Below are 18,753 nucleotides of genomic sequence, written 5' to 3' on the forward strand. Positions count from 1 at the left end.
GGTTCCTTTTCCTAATGCTTTTCAACAGCTACAGGAAACCCCTGAAGGAAGTTATCTAGAAGTTTGGGCTGAAGTTTCCTAAATGTGTGGGTGATGCTCTTATTCTAGTTTCCATCAATGCATCCCATGGGGACCAATGAAAGCTTGAACAAGTTTTTTTTGGGCTTAGAGGTTGAATCTGTTGAAACATTGTTCGAGTTAGCAGGAGAAAGCTATGTCACCCTTCTCTTTTACCCACCTGCAAAAGCAATTATGTGGATGCGTTGAGGAGAGAGAAGCTTTTCTGCCATGGGCCTGCAGCTCTAAGGGGCATTGCCATGGACCTCTACAAATCCAGAAACAAACTTTTAAGAAAAACCGAGCAGCCAACCACTGAAGAATAGAGAAATGGATTAGCAGAATATGCAGTGATGGCAAAGCTAATTTATTGTGCAAAGAGAAGACTATTAGAGGAATCTAATGACAAATGGAAATTTTATTGTGCTTTGCAGGATTTATGGAATTCTAAAGGAGCTTGGTGGGGGGAAAGGAAGTAATTAGAATTTGAACTGGTTAGGAAATCAGATGATGTATAGAATAATGATGCTTTTTTCTTATCTGCAAACTCTCATAGCGCGAGGGAAGGTATGAAGAGAGTTGGTTCTGGAGGCCACAGTAAATTGGCTGTTATCTCTGGAATTCCCTTGGCAAGGTTGTTTACCATGCTCACTTTTGTTTGTTCTCATGTTAGTTAGTTTTACTATGTTAGTTTTACCTTGGTTCTGTATATTTAGATGTAATTGTATATGATTGGAAAATAAAAATTATATATATATATATATCTATAGATATAGATATATATATATATGAAAACCCTGAAAGTATAATCTTTACATTAACCTAGAGATGTGCCTGCTTTGATCCAGCCAATGAGTCTGGGTTCCTGACCAGCATGTCCAGTGGTCTAGTGGTGCTTACCAGGAACTGGGTCCTGTACAAAAATCAGTGCCAGGATCATCCCTTTTCTGCATCATGAGCAGCAGACTTCTGCCCATTACACAGAAGACAATTGCCAGTTCTGCAAACTTAATTCAACCGGACTTCTCCAATTTTCCTAGGCTCAGCTTCCTTTGCAAAATGTTTCCTTCTGGTGAAGATGAATGTTCCACTACTCCACGAGGTCGACCCAAAGAGGAGCCATTTCATTCCCTCCTAATTGGAGGCACTGCCATCTAGCCTCCAGCTGGAAGGGAAGACATTACAGAGAAGCGATGCCAGCCCTGGATCTCCCCACTTCAAATGCCTTTGGGTCACACTTTTGCAACCATCCCTGAGCTTCAGTAGGAGCTCAGCTACAGGAATGTACATATGAAATGGAATGGCAGGTGTCCAAGGAGAGTTTCCTGGAGTGAAAAGGGGGACCTGTTCCTGCACAGCCTCCTGCTGCTGACATTTCCTTCATGTTTCAGAATGGCTTATTAGATTGGCCTATTAGAGAAAGAACCCAAGGGAATCTACAAAAAATGGTTGTGGAACTGCAGGGAGATACAAGAAAGTTAAAGATTCAAGGTGATCTTTCAACATGGGGGGCCTAAGACAGTTCATGTACTGATTGGTTATTGCGGAAGGTTAGACTGAGTATCAGTGGCTGGCCCAGCATCATCACACATAGAGGTTGACTACAAACCACAACTTCCAAGTCACAGGCCAGGAGACTAACGATTACTCCATAGCCTAGGGGTCGTTGTGGGTTCTCCTGAAGATGCTACATAGCTGTTGTGCTCCTACAAGGCAGAAGAAAGTTGCTTTGAAGCTTGGCAAACTTGTTTTCTTTGCTGGTTGCACAGCCAGAGGCACCATGCACCGTCCACATTTATTATTTACCCTGTAATTGTCAGAATCATGGGATTTAATTCACCAGGTCAAATCTCCAGTGGCTTTCCAGAAGGCAGCAATGAAAGGAAGACCAGAGTGGAGTCTTCCATGGATGCAAGAGCAGTGCAGCAGCACAAGTGCCATGCACAGCTCAGGAATGGGACAAGTGTCAGCAGGGAGCTCACCAAAGGAATATTTTCTCCTTCCACAAAAAGGTCAGAACTTCAGTCTCATGGCTTTTAGCACACAATCAAAGCAGGCACTTACATTGCTTTGGGAAAATGCAAGGTGGTATTTTACCATAATCACAGCTTGAAAAAATGCAGCTTATGGAAGAATGAAATGGTGAAGAAACATGGAGGAGAAGAACTCGAGAGGGGCGCCTTTGACCAGAGTGCTGCTACTGCTGCTGTTGCTGCTCCTTCCCCAGGCAGCCATCCAAAGAGGGACATCCAAATGCTCTGGAAACGATCCTGTTCACCTTCCGCATGAGTGGCACCAGGCGGGTGAGCTCCTCATTGGTGCGATGGCGTCTCACATTTATTACATATTCCCTGTTCTTCTGTTTGACAAGCACCCTGCTGAGGAATCACTCACATTCCCATTGTAAGGAACCCTTCAAAGTTCTTGTCTTGATTCTGTGACAGCAAATTATTGCCCATATTTGCAAAAAGGAACTGTTTGTTTGAAATTTATTTGCACTGTTTCATTCAAAAGTTCCACTCAAGACCTTTGGATGTTTCCAGGTACTAATAAAAATCAGGACTAAATGTATATTAAATATCTATGTTTAAAAGGATATTTAGATAGAATGGCAATGTTACAGACTAGTAGAGGAACAGTAAAATGAAACATCCAGGTAGGTACATAGCAGAAAAATAAAACATCTTGCTATCTTAATCAAAAATGTCACTGGAGCTTAGGAGACTGAATAATCACACAGAAGTTCCAGAAAATGGGAATCTTTTGGATAGAGTGCTATAAGCTATGGCCCTGGGCAAGATTCTTTTAGATTCCTTCCAATAGCCCCATTATTACCACAACCGCAGAAATATAGGCTGAAAGCCCATTTCCCTACCTTCATTTGGACTTGGCTGTGATGATCTTTGTGAGATTGCACCTTCCCGTATGGTCTGAAGCAAAATTCACTGTGGAATTGCATTGTCCAACAAATTCTCCAACTACACAGAGCCACTTTTCTTGCAGCGTGATCACCAAGTTCTTCCAGCATATTCTGGCACTAGTCTTTGCCATTACGGAGATCAATGAAAATCCCAATATATTGCCAAACATCATCCTCGGCTTCCAGATCTATGACAGCTACTTCGATCCAATTATGACCTACTGGACCAGCCTGGATATGCTCTTCAAATCACATCAGATGGTGCCCAACTATCAATGTGGTACCCTGCAAAACCTCATTGGAGTCATTGGTGGTTTGAGTGCTGATCCTCTGCATGTATGGCCGATATCTTTGCTCTTTACAAGATCCCCCAGGTAAGGTGTCAGGAGGATGTGGTCCATCCTGCCACCTCCTGCACAAAGCTGCCCACCTAGCCCCTAAAAGGAATGAGTCAGGACTCAAATTGATGTCAAGGAAGGTGGAAAAAGCAAAAAATGCTTCAAATATTCTCCTGAAACAGAAAAGCTTCTCCTAGTGGAAGAAGGACCATCACTACCTCATAATTTATTCATTGCATTCACATTCTGGGATCTTTGGCATGGTTCAAAAAAAAGGAGGAAGCAAGATTAGAAAATAAAGGCAAGGCAAAAGAGCGGTTTCACAAAATGTGTATCAAAAGGATTGCACTTATTTGCCATCATCTCTGATATGGGTGACCCTCTGGACATACACCCTCCAAAGTGTCCTCTCTTTCACTGCCCTGCTCAGCTCTTGCAAAATCTCAGCTGTCTCTTGATTGTCACTGCTCCCTCTCATACATGATCTTCCTCTTCTCCCAAGCCCAGTGATAAACAAAAGAATTTTGCCTTTTGCATATATTGGAATCCAGGTTTTTGCCCCTCTGACATGAGTACATCTCTTTCCTTGCTGCCCAGTTTACACCAGGGGAAAGGTTCTGCAGGCTGAAAGAAAACCAAAACTTCCCTCTTTCCCAAACTCTGACATATTCTCTGAGCTGAGACTGAATCACATTTCACTTAATTGAGTTAGCCTTCCTTATGGGCAGGTGCATATAGCATTGCTCTTTGAGGCTGCAATCTTATGCAGTAAAGCTAAGACTAGAGATGAATGTACTGTTCAATGTCTTTTAAATTTTACGTTGTATTGAGGGATCATCTGTATGAACTTGTTGCTACGAATTATATTATCTAGGAAAGATGAGAATAAAGTTGTAGACTCTCGTGAATGAAGAAGCCCTCAGTCTTTCTTTGGACTGCTTCCTTCCTTCCTCCCTCCCTTCCTTCCTTCCTTCCTTCCTTTACTTTCTTCAGTTCTCATATGTCTAATTTCAAACAGCAGTGAATACAGAATCCCATTTGCCTTCCTTCTACCGGATGGTCCACAATGAAGATCTTCAGTATCAGGGAATTGTGCAACTTCTTCTCCATTTCCACTGGAAATGGATCGGGCTCATCACTACAGAGGATGAACGTGCAGAACATTTCTTGCAAACCATGGAGTCAATGCTTTCCCAAAATGGAATCTGTTCCGAATTCACAGAGAGATTCAAAGGCAACTGGCAGTACTTTGACCTGTTCCACATTCTCGGTGAAAAACTGAGTCATGTACCTATCTACACTGCGAGGAAAGCCTGTGTGATTGTTATACATGGAAAAAGTGCAAGTGTTTTGTAGCTTGCTGGTACTCTAATGCTCACACTGATTGTTTCTTTCACCCATGATGACTATACAAGAATGATCACTGCAAGAAGAGTGCAGATTTCAATGGCCCAAATTGATTTTAGTTTGCATACGTTTCTCAAGCCTATTGGAATGTGAATGTTCCATGGTGATCTTTCCTTCACAATCCATTCAAATGTAATTCCGGGCTTCCAAACATTTCTTCAGACAATTCACCCTGCTGGGACAAGAGCTGATGGCTTTATTAATGTTTTCTGGGAACAAGCCTTTGGATGCTCTCCATCAAAGGATATGAATGCAACATGTAGTGGAGAGGAGATGCTGCACAACCTATCTTCCCCTTTCTTTGAAATGTCCATGACTGGCCATAGTTACAGTATCTACAATGCTGTCCATGCTCTGGCTCATGCATTCCAGACCACTTCCAGGTCTCCATCCAGCCGTACAGCAATGTGGGGAATGAGGAGCTTGTCACCTCAGCAGGTGGAATCCTGGCAGGTAACACTTCTTCATCATCATCAAGCTTCTTTGCTTCTCTAAGTACCACAAAATACTGAGTCACGGTGTAGACAATTTATTTTTTCAGGATTGGCTGGATTTCCTTGATTTCCTTCATTTTCCCCATATCTATTACCTAAACCAGTAATTTCTCCACCCTTACATTCACACATGTTGCCTGTCCTGGAGGACAGTACTCTCAATTCTGCAGTCAAACGTGTTCTAAAACATAGACTCTCTCTTTGGTTCCTTTCTGTCTCCAACTAGCTCCACTCATGGATTCAGAGGCTCTCATTCAACAACAATGCTAGAGATGAAATTAGATTCAATGAACATGGAGAGTTGGTGGGTGTATTTGAAGTCAGGAATTTGGTCATTTTCCCAAATGATTCCTATGTCCAGGTCAAAGTCGGAAGCCTGGATCCTCTTGCACCTCCTGGCATGCAATTCACCATCAATAAGACACCAATCCAATGGCCATGAGATGTGACTCAGGTAAGAAAATGAATGTATTGTTTTTCACCTGTCAGCATTTGCTGATATGTCTTGTAAATCAAGAAGTATCTTGAGAAAGCATTTCTTCACACAATGCATGAGTCCATTAGTATGAATTGACTGGCAATTATGGAAATACAATCATAAAGAGAAAGTAATGTGGATTGAAGACAGTAGATGTCAATTAAACTTTTGATTCTTGAAGTGGAAATCAGGAAAGCACACTTCAGTCTACATTTGATAGTGAATTTTAAGGGCTCAGATTGTGTAACCACTGGCACTCAGCCTATCCGACTTCATTGTGACCTTGTGAGAAAAGAATGGACAGTAGGTGAAACATGATGTTTAGAATACCTTGGGCTCCTTAGAGGATGGCTGAAGGATTATTGGGAATGGATGATCCAATTGGTCTGGACACATTTCTCAGGGTCAGCTTGGCATGCCACTTCCAGGTATAGAGTGGAAGGAACCAGAAGTGCTTCTCTCAAGGCCGCTAACCCCAGGAGAGGAGGTGCAGCCTGAGGATGGTCAGAGCCTGAGAATGTTTGGAGCTTGCAATTGCTGGGAATGGATGTGGGACAGAAGGCAAAGAAACCAGAGGAGCCTTGCATGTCCCCTAAATCCATCATGTGGCTTTGAGAGAGGAAGGCAAGAAATCTAGAGGGGTGTTGTGCAGCTAAGAGTCTCACCTGCCTCTGGAAGGGCTTTCCTGGTGTTGTCAGGTCCAGGACTACTCAAAGGGAGGGCTTTGGTTTTCTGGGTTTCCCTTGGACAATATAGAGCTTTGCCCAAAAAGCAGTCTGTTGGTTTGGAAGTAAGGTGGGGGAAACCCATTTCCCAGAAGTTGTAAATATTATGTAATAACACAAATTATGTGGATGTTCAAATTCCAATGGAAAAAAGCTGTGTCATTGTAAATGCCATGCCCAGAGAAGATGCTTGGTATCCATGGACATATTGCTGCCTTCTACTCAGTCCAAATATTGCTCCTTCTAGCTGGTATTTTCAACAAGGAGAGGCATAGGTTCACCAGGATTATTGCCAGGAGTATTCCCTGTCCTTCCTGCATAAGCCAGGATTGAACTCCAGACCTTGCACACGGTTGGCACTGACATATCCCTGACTAACATGGATCATTACACAAGCCCATCACTGTTTTCTTGTGGAAGTTCCAATTGGTCGTTGCCCTCCCTTTGGCTCATTCCACAATTGACCAGGATAATTAAGGAAAGTTTAATCATCTGCCTTTCATGGGAAGATGTGCATTCAGCCTGTGGAATGTGGAATCTCTGCCCTTATCATTCCAGTGCTCCAGGTTATTGGGCTTTCCACTTACCAGTAGATAAACTGACATGAGACATGCTCCCAACTTTTCTTAATGCTTGGCTCTCCCTTCATTTCTGGACAGGTGCCACCACTTTCTCTGTGTAATACTAAGTGTGCTCCTGGGTACAGCAAGAAGAAGATAGAAGGGGAGAAATTTTGTTGCTATGACTGTGCCCAATGTCCAGACGGGATGTTCTCAGACAAGGAGGGTAGGAAATATAACATTAAATTCTTTAATGTTTTAAAGCCTAACAAGCTGCATTGTCTTCTAATGACCAAAATACAAGATTCTTCAAATTCTCTTATCATTAATTATCTGCAGGGGGGACACAGGGAATTCACATTTTTGGGGCAATTTTTTCTTTTCTTTTCTTATATTTCTTTTTTTTAGTTTATGCTTATTTAGCTTATATATGTGCTGTTTGATATTTCTTAAAGCCATCCCGTTGAAGGAAATCAGTATGGCAATGAATTGTAGCATTAATTCAATTAAAGCTACCAGATACTTCTGCCAAATGATAGCATTGGCTGTGCTCTGGAATGGATAACAGGACATTCTTTTCATGGCAATTACAGTTTTGGGGTCTGCAAAGAGGTTAAAGAAGATTTTGCATTTTTTCCTGAAATGAGGAACCTTGACTCCATTGCACAATGTCATTATATGTTTCCCCGAGGAATCTCTGATACCTTAAAAATGAATATAACGCTCACAAACACATAACAATGCTTCTTAAATTCAACTACAAATTGGGGTGCAAGAGGATTTTTCCTTCTAATTTATCCAGTGGCATTGCTTAACATGGGCCTTTGTAGTTCCAGGGATGACAGAGAAAGGGCCATGTATATGCCGTATTTAATCATGCTTAGTGAAAGGAAAGGAGAAAGAGCAAGATGGTTACTAAAGCATCATATCTATTTTGCATGATATATGGAATGAGCATAAGATGGTTATAGGTAAAAAAACAGAAGGAAATAATAGAATACTAAGAAGGGAGAGGACAGAAATGGAACCTCCTCAATGGATGAGATTTTTCAAGATTGTTTAGACATCAGCACAGGCAATTGTTAGTCTTAAATACACTTTTGTTCTTTTTAATTAATGCAGCTTTACTCATTTTTAGACACTGAAACCTGCATGAATTGTCCAGAGGATCAACATGTCAACACAGTGCAGAATCAAGTCATTCCTAAAATTCTGAACTTCTTAGCTCTGAATGAAACTCTGGCCATCTTCTCCATTTCTGCAGTATTTCTGTTCTCCCTGATCTCGGTTCTGGTGCTTGATATCTTCATTAGGCATCGAGACACTGCCATCGTCAAAGCAAACAACCGGAACCTCACCTACATTCTCCTCCTATCACTCATCCTCTGCTTCCCCTGCTCCTTGCTGTTCATTGGAAAGCCCAACACTTTGTCCTGCCTGATGCTACAAGCTACATTTGGCCTGGTCTTGTCTGTGTACCTCTCCATCATCCTGGCAAAAACTGTGTCTGTGGTGCTGGCATTCATGGCTACCAAACCAGGATCCCAGATGAGGAAGTGGATGGGGAAAAGACTAGCCTATGCCATTGTCTGCTCCTGCTCCAATATTCAAGCAGGCATCTGTGCTCTCCGGCTCATGACTTCTCCCCCATTCCCAGATTCGGACATGCACTCCATGCCTACAGAAATTATCCTGCTCTGCAATGAAGGCTCCGTCCTCATGTTCTATTGTGTCTTGGGCTACATGGGTCTCCTGACTGCTGTCGGTTTTGCAGTGGCCTTCCTGGCCAGGATGTTGCCTGACAGCTTCAATGAGGCCAAGTTCATCACCTTCAGCTTGCTGGTCTTCTGCAGTGTCTGGGCCTCCTTTCTTCCCTCCTACCTCAGCACAAGAGGAAAGGCCATTGTGGCTGTGGAGATCTTCTCCATCTTGGCCTCCAGTGCTGGCTTATTGGCCTGCATATTCTTCCCCAAATGCTACATCATTGTGCTGAGACCTGGGCTCAACAACAGAGACCAACTCATGAGGAGAAAGTTTTAAACACTGTAGTTTTGGGGATTGCGTGGGAGCAAAAAGTCATGGGCATGATGATCTCCCCACAGGCAACTTCAGCTGTGTGCTGTTCGCCATTCCACTCGTTCCCCTGAAATAGGAACATGAAGACTCAGAATTTGACCACTCCTGGGTGTCCGATTTAGAAATGTCTCTACATGCTGGGGCATCCATGTAAACATTCTGGGTACTGATAATAGAAATTAAAATCTTTACATTAACAGTATTTTAGATGGAAAATTGAGCAACAGAACTACCCCACAGGATGATTTAAAATGATGCAGAGCAGAAATAATCAGAAAATGAAAGAAGGGAGGGGAGGGCATGGAGAATCCAGCAATGCCAGGCTAGGCCAAAATTTCTTCATTGGAATTACAGGAACCCTGGGTTGCAGTCATTCCAACAAGGACAGATAACCAATCACAACTTGCAAGTGTCAGCCAATCAGATGGTCTGATTCCCCGATAGTTCTAACATTGTCAGGGATCAAAAGAAAATTCTCCTTTGGAAGAATCAACGCTCAGTCTATGAAAAAGGCATTTTCTGAGAAAACAAAAGAAGGTTTTGGTCTGAGACTCATTTGAAAAGTGGGGCTTAAAACACCCCATGAATGAGGTTGTCATGAATTCAGAGTACATGTTTGGCACTGTGAGCACTGCAGCAAAAATTGCACTCGATTTTGCAGGCATGATTAGCTTACTGCTTGCAGCATTTCTGGGGTCAAGGGCCACTGCATAACTTGCTCTTGGATCCCACCCTAGAATCATTCAAAGTTCCCATAAAGTTGCTGGCCACCAACTGAGAAGTAGAATGGCTTGCATTTGGCAAGCATGTTTGTTGCTTCACTGATTGTCCAGGAGTTGGGATAGCAAGCAGTATCCAGCTTCATTATCTTCATAACCTCCAATCACAAGCACTGTCATTAAGAGAAGAGGCCAAATCTCCAGTGTCTTCTAGAAAAACTCTAGGGACAAAGGTCCACCTCCAAAGGTGCAGATGGATACTGAAAGCACACGTGCATATTTTGCTGCTCACAAAGCAGCTCACAGGCTAGAAATTGATAGACCTCAGAAATCTCAAACACTTTCCTCCTGCCTGAAGTAGGTTGGCTTCAAATCAGTGAGATTCTCTTGGCATGAAGAAGCCACCTAGTAGCACTGAAGAGAAGACATTTGCACCTTCAGCGGTTCATTGGCAGAGGCAGCAGACTCCTGAACTCAGCTTGGATGAGAATAAAGGAGGATAGTGGTGATTCTGTGGAGTGTGACGTGGGGGAAAGGAAGAGAAGGAGAACATTTTCGAGGAGACAGATGGTGCTTGTGGTGCTGCTCCACTCACACATGGCAATTCTAACAAAGACAACAAAGTGCACCAGAAACATTCCTCTTCATATCCCACAAGAGTGGAACCAGGCAGGCGAGCTCCTTGTTGGGGGGATGGCGTCGCACATTCATTACATCTCCCCCATTGTTCTGTTTAACAAGCACCCTTCCCAGGATTTGATTGACTTTCCATTGTAAGGAATCTTGTACAGTGCGCCTCAATATATTTTTCTTTACAAACCATGTTTTTCCATGTAGTCAGTGCTTCCAGTGCTGGATGGGAACTCTGGAAACCAATGCTCGAGTCTCCACTCAGCATAGAAGCTCATGAGTGACAAGGCCACTCAGTCAGCTGTCTGTCCTTAGTTTTCTTAGAGAGTCATCCTGTCTTTGTTCTTTGTGTTTAGCTCTTTTGTTATCCCACTATCACTCAGTTAGATGAATCAGTAGGATGTACATCAGTGTTAGAAGCATTTTTCATTCCAGTACATTTAGATGACATTTTATCAGTCCTCTCTCATTTCCTAGACGATTTCCGATGGCATCTTATATTTGCTGGAGTAGAAAGAAAACCAGAGTGGCTTACTAGCTAGAACATTGCTGGAATTAGGTGCAGCTGACAATTCTTCCAGTTTGCAGGCGCCTGGGAGGATGGCTGGGTGACCGTGGGCTGAATCCCACAAAAGACCAATATCATTCCCAGGTTCTTGTACACATAAAATGGAGAGAAGAACAACCGTGTATGCCACATTGCATTCCTTGCAAAATGGAAACAGTTGAAATATATATAGTTGTTCGACATACACTGAATACGTTATTTGCATTCAAAGACGTTCGTTCAGTCATTTCTTAGCCAGACAAAATGTACAGTGTTCATTCAACTATTTCTCACAGCATACGTGTTGCTCTGAACACATTCCAGATTTGTTCTATCTTTCTAATCACATTAGCTAGCCTTGGATGTAGCACTCCAGATGAGGTCTGGCTAAAGTGAATGGAATTTCAGGAGTGCTTATAACCAAATGGAAAAATCCATGTGTGTTTGCATGACAGTTGCTCTCCTCTGAACACATTCCAGTTTTGTTATCTCATTCCAATAGCATGTTACTTAGGCTGGGATGTGGTACTCCATCAGCCCTCTGTCTACAGATGGTTGAATTTCAGGAGGGCCTTTAATACAATCTGCATGTTTAAGAGAGACACAGGGAAAGTGTGTCATGCATAACTAGACATTCCCTCTTCCCATTTGGGCTTCAACTGGGCAGTCTTTCCAGATTGTTTCCACTGCTTATAATTTTATTCACTTTTAGAGTTCTCTTTTCACACTGCAAGACTTTGCTTTATTTCTAGTGTGGTGACCAAGTTCTACCAGCACATCCTGGCCTTGGTGTTTGCCATCCATCAGATTAATGAAAATCCCAAGATCCTGCCCAACAACACCCTCGGCTTCCAGATCTATGACAGCTATTTCAATGCGAGGATGACATACCGTGCCACTATGGACCTTCTCTTCAAATCATATCAGATGATTCCCAACTACAGATGTGGTACCCAAGGAAATATTATAGGAGTCATTGGTGGACTGAGTGCTGACATCTCTTATCACATGGCAGATCTTTTTCGCCTTTACAAGATTCCACAGGTAGATTATTTGATACAATTGAGAGGGGCTCCAATGTGATAATGGGAAGTGGTGTTTTACAGTGCATTCTTCCCACAGGAACTTCATTATACTTTCCAAGAACAGAAGGAGAAACTACAGGATGGAGTTAACTCTGAAGAGAATCTCTACCCAATCTCTCTCTGGCCCAACACCAGGTGCCACCCCTCAAGGACCACTCCAAGATAAATTACATCTTGGTGAGGAGAATGGCAGTTCTATGCACCAGAATGACTTTCTTCCACCATTCCTCTAGCATACATTTCAAATCGGGCATCCCTTCCATCATGAAATGATGAAAGGGTTCAAAGCATTACAGACCAATTGAGCATTAAATAGCATGACAAAACAGGAAGACTCAGTGCAAGAGTCACCAGCTACATTACACCTTGGAAAGGGAGGAAATGGGAACAAAGAATACAGATAAGTACTCCAGGATAAACTGGTTTTCTGACTGCCCCCTCTATCCAGAACTTTCTTTGCCCCAAGTACTTGGAAAGAAGGTGCTATCCTCAGGTGTCCTGGAGTCAAAATTTCCTAAGCACCTGCTTATCACACCAAATATTTAACAAGAAATTACATGATAGGGTTCTTTTTAACTTATTTGTGGGATTCTTCTGGATGAATTTTGATACAAAACAAAGGCATTCAATGGAGTGTTCAGGCTGAAGAAGTCCTGACTTCTTTCTTTCCTCTCTCCCTTTCCTCATTATTCTTCCTTCCTTCAGTTTGCATATGGATCATTTGAAGTAGCAGCAGGTGATGCATCTCACTTAACCTCCTTTTACCGAATGGCCCCCAATGAAGCTCTTCAATACCAGGGAATTGTCCGGCTACTTCAGCATTTTCACTGGAAATGGGTCGGCCTCATCACGATGAATGATGAACATGGAGAGTATTTCTTGCGCACTATTGAGCCAATACTTTCCCAGAATGGAATCTGTTCAGAATTCACAGAAAGACTCCAAGCCAATTGGCAGTTCTCTGGGATGGAGAGCGTTCTCAATGAAACATTGAGCCATGTTCCCATTTTCATGAAGGAAAAAGGCACTGCAGTTGTTCTACATGGAGAAAGTACAAACATTCTCTGGCTGGCTAGTATTATACTGATAGCCACTCTCTTTCCTTTATCAGGTCAGGACTACAGAGAGATTCTACCTGTAAGGAAAGTTTGGATTACAACAGCACAAATAGATTTCACCTTACATATCCTTCAAAGGGCTGTTGGTATGCAGATGTTCCATGGTGCACTTTCCTTCACAATCCATGCAAAACAGCCTCCAGGCTTTCATAGTTTTCTTCAGAGAATCAGCCCTTCTGCAACAAAAAAAGATGGATTCATCACACTTTTCTGGGAACAAGCTTTTGGGTGCTTTATGCCAAATTCCAAAACACTAGGAGATATGAATGAAATATGCACTGGAGTAGAGATGTTAGATAGCCTACCTTCACCTCTCTTTGAAATGAGCATGACTGGACACAGTTACAATATCTACAACGCCGTCTATGCTATAGCCCATGCCTTGCACACCTCTCTCATGGCCATGTCCTCCCACAGAGCAAGAGGGGGTAGGAGCAGGCTGGCAACTCCAAGTTTGCAACACTGGCAGGTAACCTACCAAGTCTCTATTTACCAACATTGAGAGCATGGAAGGTTGTGATCCATGTTGCTCAGCTGGTGGATAGGTTCCTATTTCTAATGTATGCAAATACCCATGTCTTTCCAAGCCCAGAATTTTGCATTCCTTCATTTTCCTGAGAAATGCTCATGCTTTCCAACAGTCATGTTTGAAACTTATTTATTCTTTTTCAACCCATAATACCAACCGTTGCAGCATGTCATGAGTGGAGCTGGCTGGCACCAGGGGTCCAACTAGATAGCCCAGGAAATCCCTTTGGACCTGCTCTCTTTCTCTCTTTCTATAATTCTATATCCCTTGGTTTCCCTCTATCTTTTATGTGTTACCTCTTACCAATGTGACCATAAAATTTCAGCCCTAGAAGGCATGTAAATCCAAATTTATTTCCTAGAATTTCCAAGGCTTTGTCCATAAAATTTATTCTGATTCTTCATATCATCTCCATGAGTTGCTTTCTTTCTCTACTTAGCTCAGTATGTGGATTCAGAGATTCCCATTCAACAACAATGCTGGAGAGGAAATTAGGCTGAATGAGCATGGAGAGGTGGTGGGTGCATTTGAAGTCACAAACCTGGTTGTATTCCCAAATGACTCCTACATCAGAGTCATAGTGGGAAGGCTGGATCCTCATGCTCCTCCAGAAGAACAACTCACCATTAATGAGACAAGAATCCATTGGCCAAGGCACATGGCTCAGGTTGGAATCTAACTGCACTGACTCTCAGTAATTCATGTTCAACTTTTTCTGAGAATATTTCATGCACCTAGAAGTTTACAAGAATACCTATTTGGGTTAGATAAATAAGGAGTAAAAACTGAAATGCTGATGGGGGAGATTAGGTTTAGGCTAGTGGTTAGTGTGGGCCTGGGAATCAGGAGATGTGGGTTCAACTCTGCTTTTGGTATTGAAGGTCATTGGATGATATTGGGCCAGTCATGGAGACTCATTCTAACCTAACCGGAATTATGCATATGTCACAAATGGCTTCTTAAAGGGAGGGGATGACACATGTGTAATGCAATAATCAAAAGAATTGTGATGTGGATAGTTCAGAGGCAAAAGGACATGATGTTGAAAATGCAACAGCCTGTGAAGAAACTAACATCACAGCATAGGATGCTGACTTATACTCGGTCAGCTAAGTCGTCCTTCGAACCCAGTTTTTTCAAGACTAGCTGGTGGTGACTCAACAGCACTTTAGCTAGCATTAGATCGAACTGTCCCTGCATATTCAAGGATTGAACAAGGGGCCCTGAGCATGCCCTTTTTCCAATCGGTCCCAAAGGAAGCTCTTCAGTACTAGGGAATTCCCCATGCACTGTGTCTGACTTCCATTCACTGTTGTCTTTTCACAGGAAAAATATTGTCCAGGAATACTTTCTTGTGACAGCTCCAAAATATGCTTCTAATTAGTTTCCCTTTACTTGAATGCCAAGCCCATTGCACAATTTATCAGGATAATTAAATAAACGCCAATCTTCCAGTGCATGAGTGTTGCCCTTCATAAGACCCCTGCTGTGAGCTGGGAGAGTTCTTCAAAATTCCAAGGAAATGACAGGCAAGATCCAGGTTTAATTACAAGGAGGAAAGCTCTTTCTTGTGCAGAAAGTACACATTATATACCCTTTCAAATGTTTCCCAGCAAGTTACCTAAACACACAGCATGAACTTGGAGAGCAAGGCTGCTTTCTTATGGATGGAACTGATGGTGAGCAAAGCCCCCCAAGGGATCAGTATTCAAACAAGGAGGGTTGGGCTATGCAATGGCAATTCTTACAGGCACATAAGCTAGTTAGGTCCACCACTGATGGTTTGTAGTGCTCTCTGACAACAAAGAGCTGCTCAATACTTGGTCTTGACAGTATGGTATCTTCTCCATTAAGCCAGGCTTTTCAGGCTGGCCCAGAAAGATGGGGGAACTTTCATCACCAAATGGCCATTGGCCATACACTGTGTTGCTTAGTACAAATATTCCTCCCACAGAATGTGCCTTTTGCACCTTTAGCAATTCAAGACGCCTTACCTTTCGGTGTTGCATTACTCGTAAATGGTTTGAAGTGAGATATGGTGCACAAATCTTTCTGCAATGCTAAGTCAATTTTATATCATTGGACAGGTGCCACCTCTTTCTCTGTGTAATGACTTCTGCCATCCTGGGTACAGCAAGAAGAAGATTGAAGGGAACAAATTTTGTTGCTATGACTGTGCCCCATGTCCTGATGGGATGTTCTCAAACCAGGAGGGTATGAAAGACAGCTTGTATGGTTAAAAGGTTAAAAAAATACAATAAGACTTCATTTTATTTTTATGCAATGAATCCTTTCTTGAGTTTCTCTTGAAAGATTTGCTGGCGATGGCTTTAACCATGGCATTACTTATGCAATTTATAGATATACTTTTCTTGATATTTGTTTAGAAAGAATGGGCTGTATCTTTTAGTATGGCTGCAAGAATAACATGAACTCAGGTCATGCAGAGGTAGAATGGCCTTCCCTTAATGGTATTTGGCAATGTCTGGCATCCAAGAAGGAGTTAAAGATCATAAAAGCTGCACCACAAATGAACTGCATTGACTCAGCTTCTCAACTGGGCAATGACTTGAGGACCTTTTGTGGAGATCACCAACCATTAAACTTGAACGAAACAAAACAAAACTGGCACCGGAAATATAAAATAATCCTCACTCCCACAGAGTAAGTCTCTTTCAGGCTAAAGACGTGGAGATTTGTCCATCCAATTTTGCCTCCTCTGCAGGAGCCCAGTCAGCAGTGGCTCTGCTTTGCCTGGGATCCAGTGACTCCTTCCTAAGCCCAAAAGACCATCTGGTGGTGCTAGAAGGAAATTCTCCACTGAATTGAAATGCAGGCAGCAAAGTGCAAGGAGGAGGGAAGGTTGTAGAAAATGCTGCTTCACTCACTGCAACACCCCAGCCTCACCTAGCAATTATGATTAGAAAAAACACTTCTGAAAGAGCATGTTGTTCCACATTGGATGCAAATTCAGGACACTTGGTTACTCTGAAAAGCCTGCGGGACACCCAGCAACATGTAGTAAACTCAACATGTGTGGCAAGTACTGAACTCAGCTTATGATTTTAAGTTCTTCTCCTGCCCCAATTTGGGTTTTTACTGGCCATTCTTCACCTCACTGGGAACAGCAAGAATAACACTACTACCCCCAAACCCTCAATTCTGAGCAGCAAGCAGCTGTATTGAGTACTTAGCAAATATTCCAGAAAGTTTTAGATCACATTAAGAGAATGATAAGAAGGAAATGATAAGAGTCCTTTCGGTGTACCAACTATGCACTAAAAGGGTGGAAAGCGCAAAACAGTGAGCATGGGGGAAATTAAGAAGCATGAAGGGTAGCACTGCTAACGGGAGAGATAACTCTTTTGGATCTTCATATATTTCCACATGATTACTCATTTTCAGACATGGAAAGCTGCATGAATTGCCCAGAAGGTCACCATCCAAACGAAGTCCAGAATCAATGCACTCCTAAAAAGCCAAACTTCCTAGCCTTTCAGGAAACCTTGGCCATCATCTCAGTTTCCTCTGCACTTCTGTTGTCTCTGATGACGGTCCTGGTGCTTGGTATCTTCATTAAGCATCAAGACACTGCCATCGTCAAAGCAAACAACCAGAGCCTCACCTACATTCTCCTCATCTCACTCCTCCTCTGTTTCCTCTGCTCCTTGCTCTTCATTGGAAAGCCTAAAACTTTGTCCTGTCTTCTTCGACAAGCTACTTTTGGCGTAGTCTTCTCTGTGTGCCTCTCCACCATTTTGGCAAAAACTGTATCTGTGGTGCTGGCATTCATGGCTACCAAACCAGGATCCCAGATGAGGAAGTGGGTGGGGAAAAAACAGGCCTATGCCACTGTGCTCTCCTGCTCCAGTGTGCAAGTAGGACTCTCTGCTCTATGGCTGGCCACTTCTCCCCCATTCCCAGATCTGGACATGCACTCCATGCCTACAGAAATTATCCTGCTCTGCAATGAGGGCTCTGTCCTCATGTTCTATTGCGTCTTAGGGTACATGGGGCTGCTGGCTGGAGTCAGCTTTGCAGTGGCCTTCCTGGCCAGGAAGTTGCCTGACAGCTTTCATGAAGCCAAGTTCATCACCTTCAGCATGCTGGTCTTCTGCAGCGTCTGGGCCTCCTTTGTTCCCACCTACCTCAGCACAAAAGGAAAGGCCATGGTGGCTGTGGAGATCTTCTCGATCTTGGCCTCCAGTGCTGGCTTACTGGGCTGCATATTCTTCCCCAAATGCTACATCATTGTCCTGAGACCTGAGCTCAACAACAAGGAGCAGCTCATGCAGAGAAAGATATAATCAGTTTTGGAGATCATACAGGAAAAAAAGGTCATGGGCATGAGCTGCCCACGAACAGCTTTAGCTTTGTGATGTCTGCCATTCTGCTTGTTCCCCTCAATAGGGACATAAAGGGACAGAATTTAACCATTGCATATAGTCAATAACTTTTGGGTGCTGAAAACAACATTCCGTGGGTCGGGCAGGAAGGGCAGGGCAGGGCATGGCAGGGCAGGGCAGGGCAGGGAAGGGAAGGGAAGGGAAAACTATTTCCTGACTGGAATCACAGGGACCATGGAGTACAGCCAATCCTACAAGGGCTAGCACCCAACCAGGACTAGAGATGGTCGGCCAACCAGAGGGGCTGATCCCACAATGGTTCTAAAATTGTCAAGTGTTAAAAGAAAACTCTTGTTGGGAAGAATAAACGCTCAGTCAGGCTTTGATCCAAGGCTCTTGTTTGAAGCGTGGGGCTGAAAATACACCATGGATGAGGTTGTCATGAATTCAGCAAGAGTGCATGGTCAGCACGGTGAGCACTGCTACCATGCTTGTCCTCAATTTTGCAGGCATGATTAGCTTAAAACATGGAGCTTTTCTGGGCTCAAGGGCCACTGTGTAATTTGGATTCCACCCTGATATCATTCACACTTTCCACAAAATTGCTGTCCCACTATTGAGAACCAGGAAAAGCTGGCATTTGACAAACATGTCTGTTGCTTCACTGGTTGTCTGGGAGCTGGGATTACACATGGTATCCAGTGTTATTATCTTCATCAACTCC

At 43.1% G+C, this 18,753-nt stretch overlaps 1 protein-coding gene across 1 annotated transcript; it reads left to right on the top strand.

Annotated features, from left to right (window-relative positions):
- Positions 1 to 1,881: 1,881 nt before the first annotated feature.
- On the top strand, positions 1,882 to 17,990 carry LOC123025527 (vomeronasal type-2 receptor 26-like). The gene is made up of 7 exons (XM_044434351.1): positions 1,882 to 2,069; positions 3,061 to 3,351; positions 11,704 to 11,995; positions 12,742 to 13,623; positions 14,123 to 14,350; positions 15,771 to 15,897; positions 17,089 to 17,990. Exons 1-7 carry the CDS (start codon positions 1,882 to 1,884, stop codon positions 17,988 to 17,990), a joined length of 2,910 nt encoding a protein of 969 aa, XP_044290286.1.
- The last annotated feature ends 763 nt before the right edge of the window (positions 17,991 to 18,753 follow it).

Source organism: Varanus komodoensis, unplaced genomic scaffold (assembly GCF_004798865.1).
Source record: "Varanus komodoensis strain SLA01 unplaced genomic scaffold, ASM479886v1 scaffold271, whole genome shotgun sequence".
In the NCBI taxonomy this organism is placed as follows: Eukaryota; Metazoa; Chordata; class Lepidosauria; order Squamata; family Varanidae; genus Varanus; species Varanus komodoensis.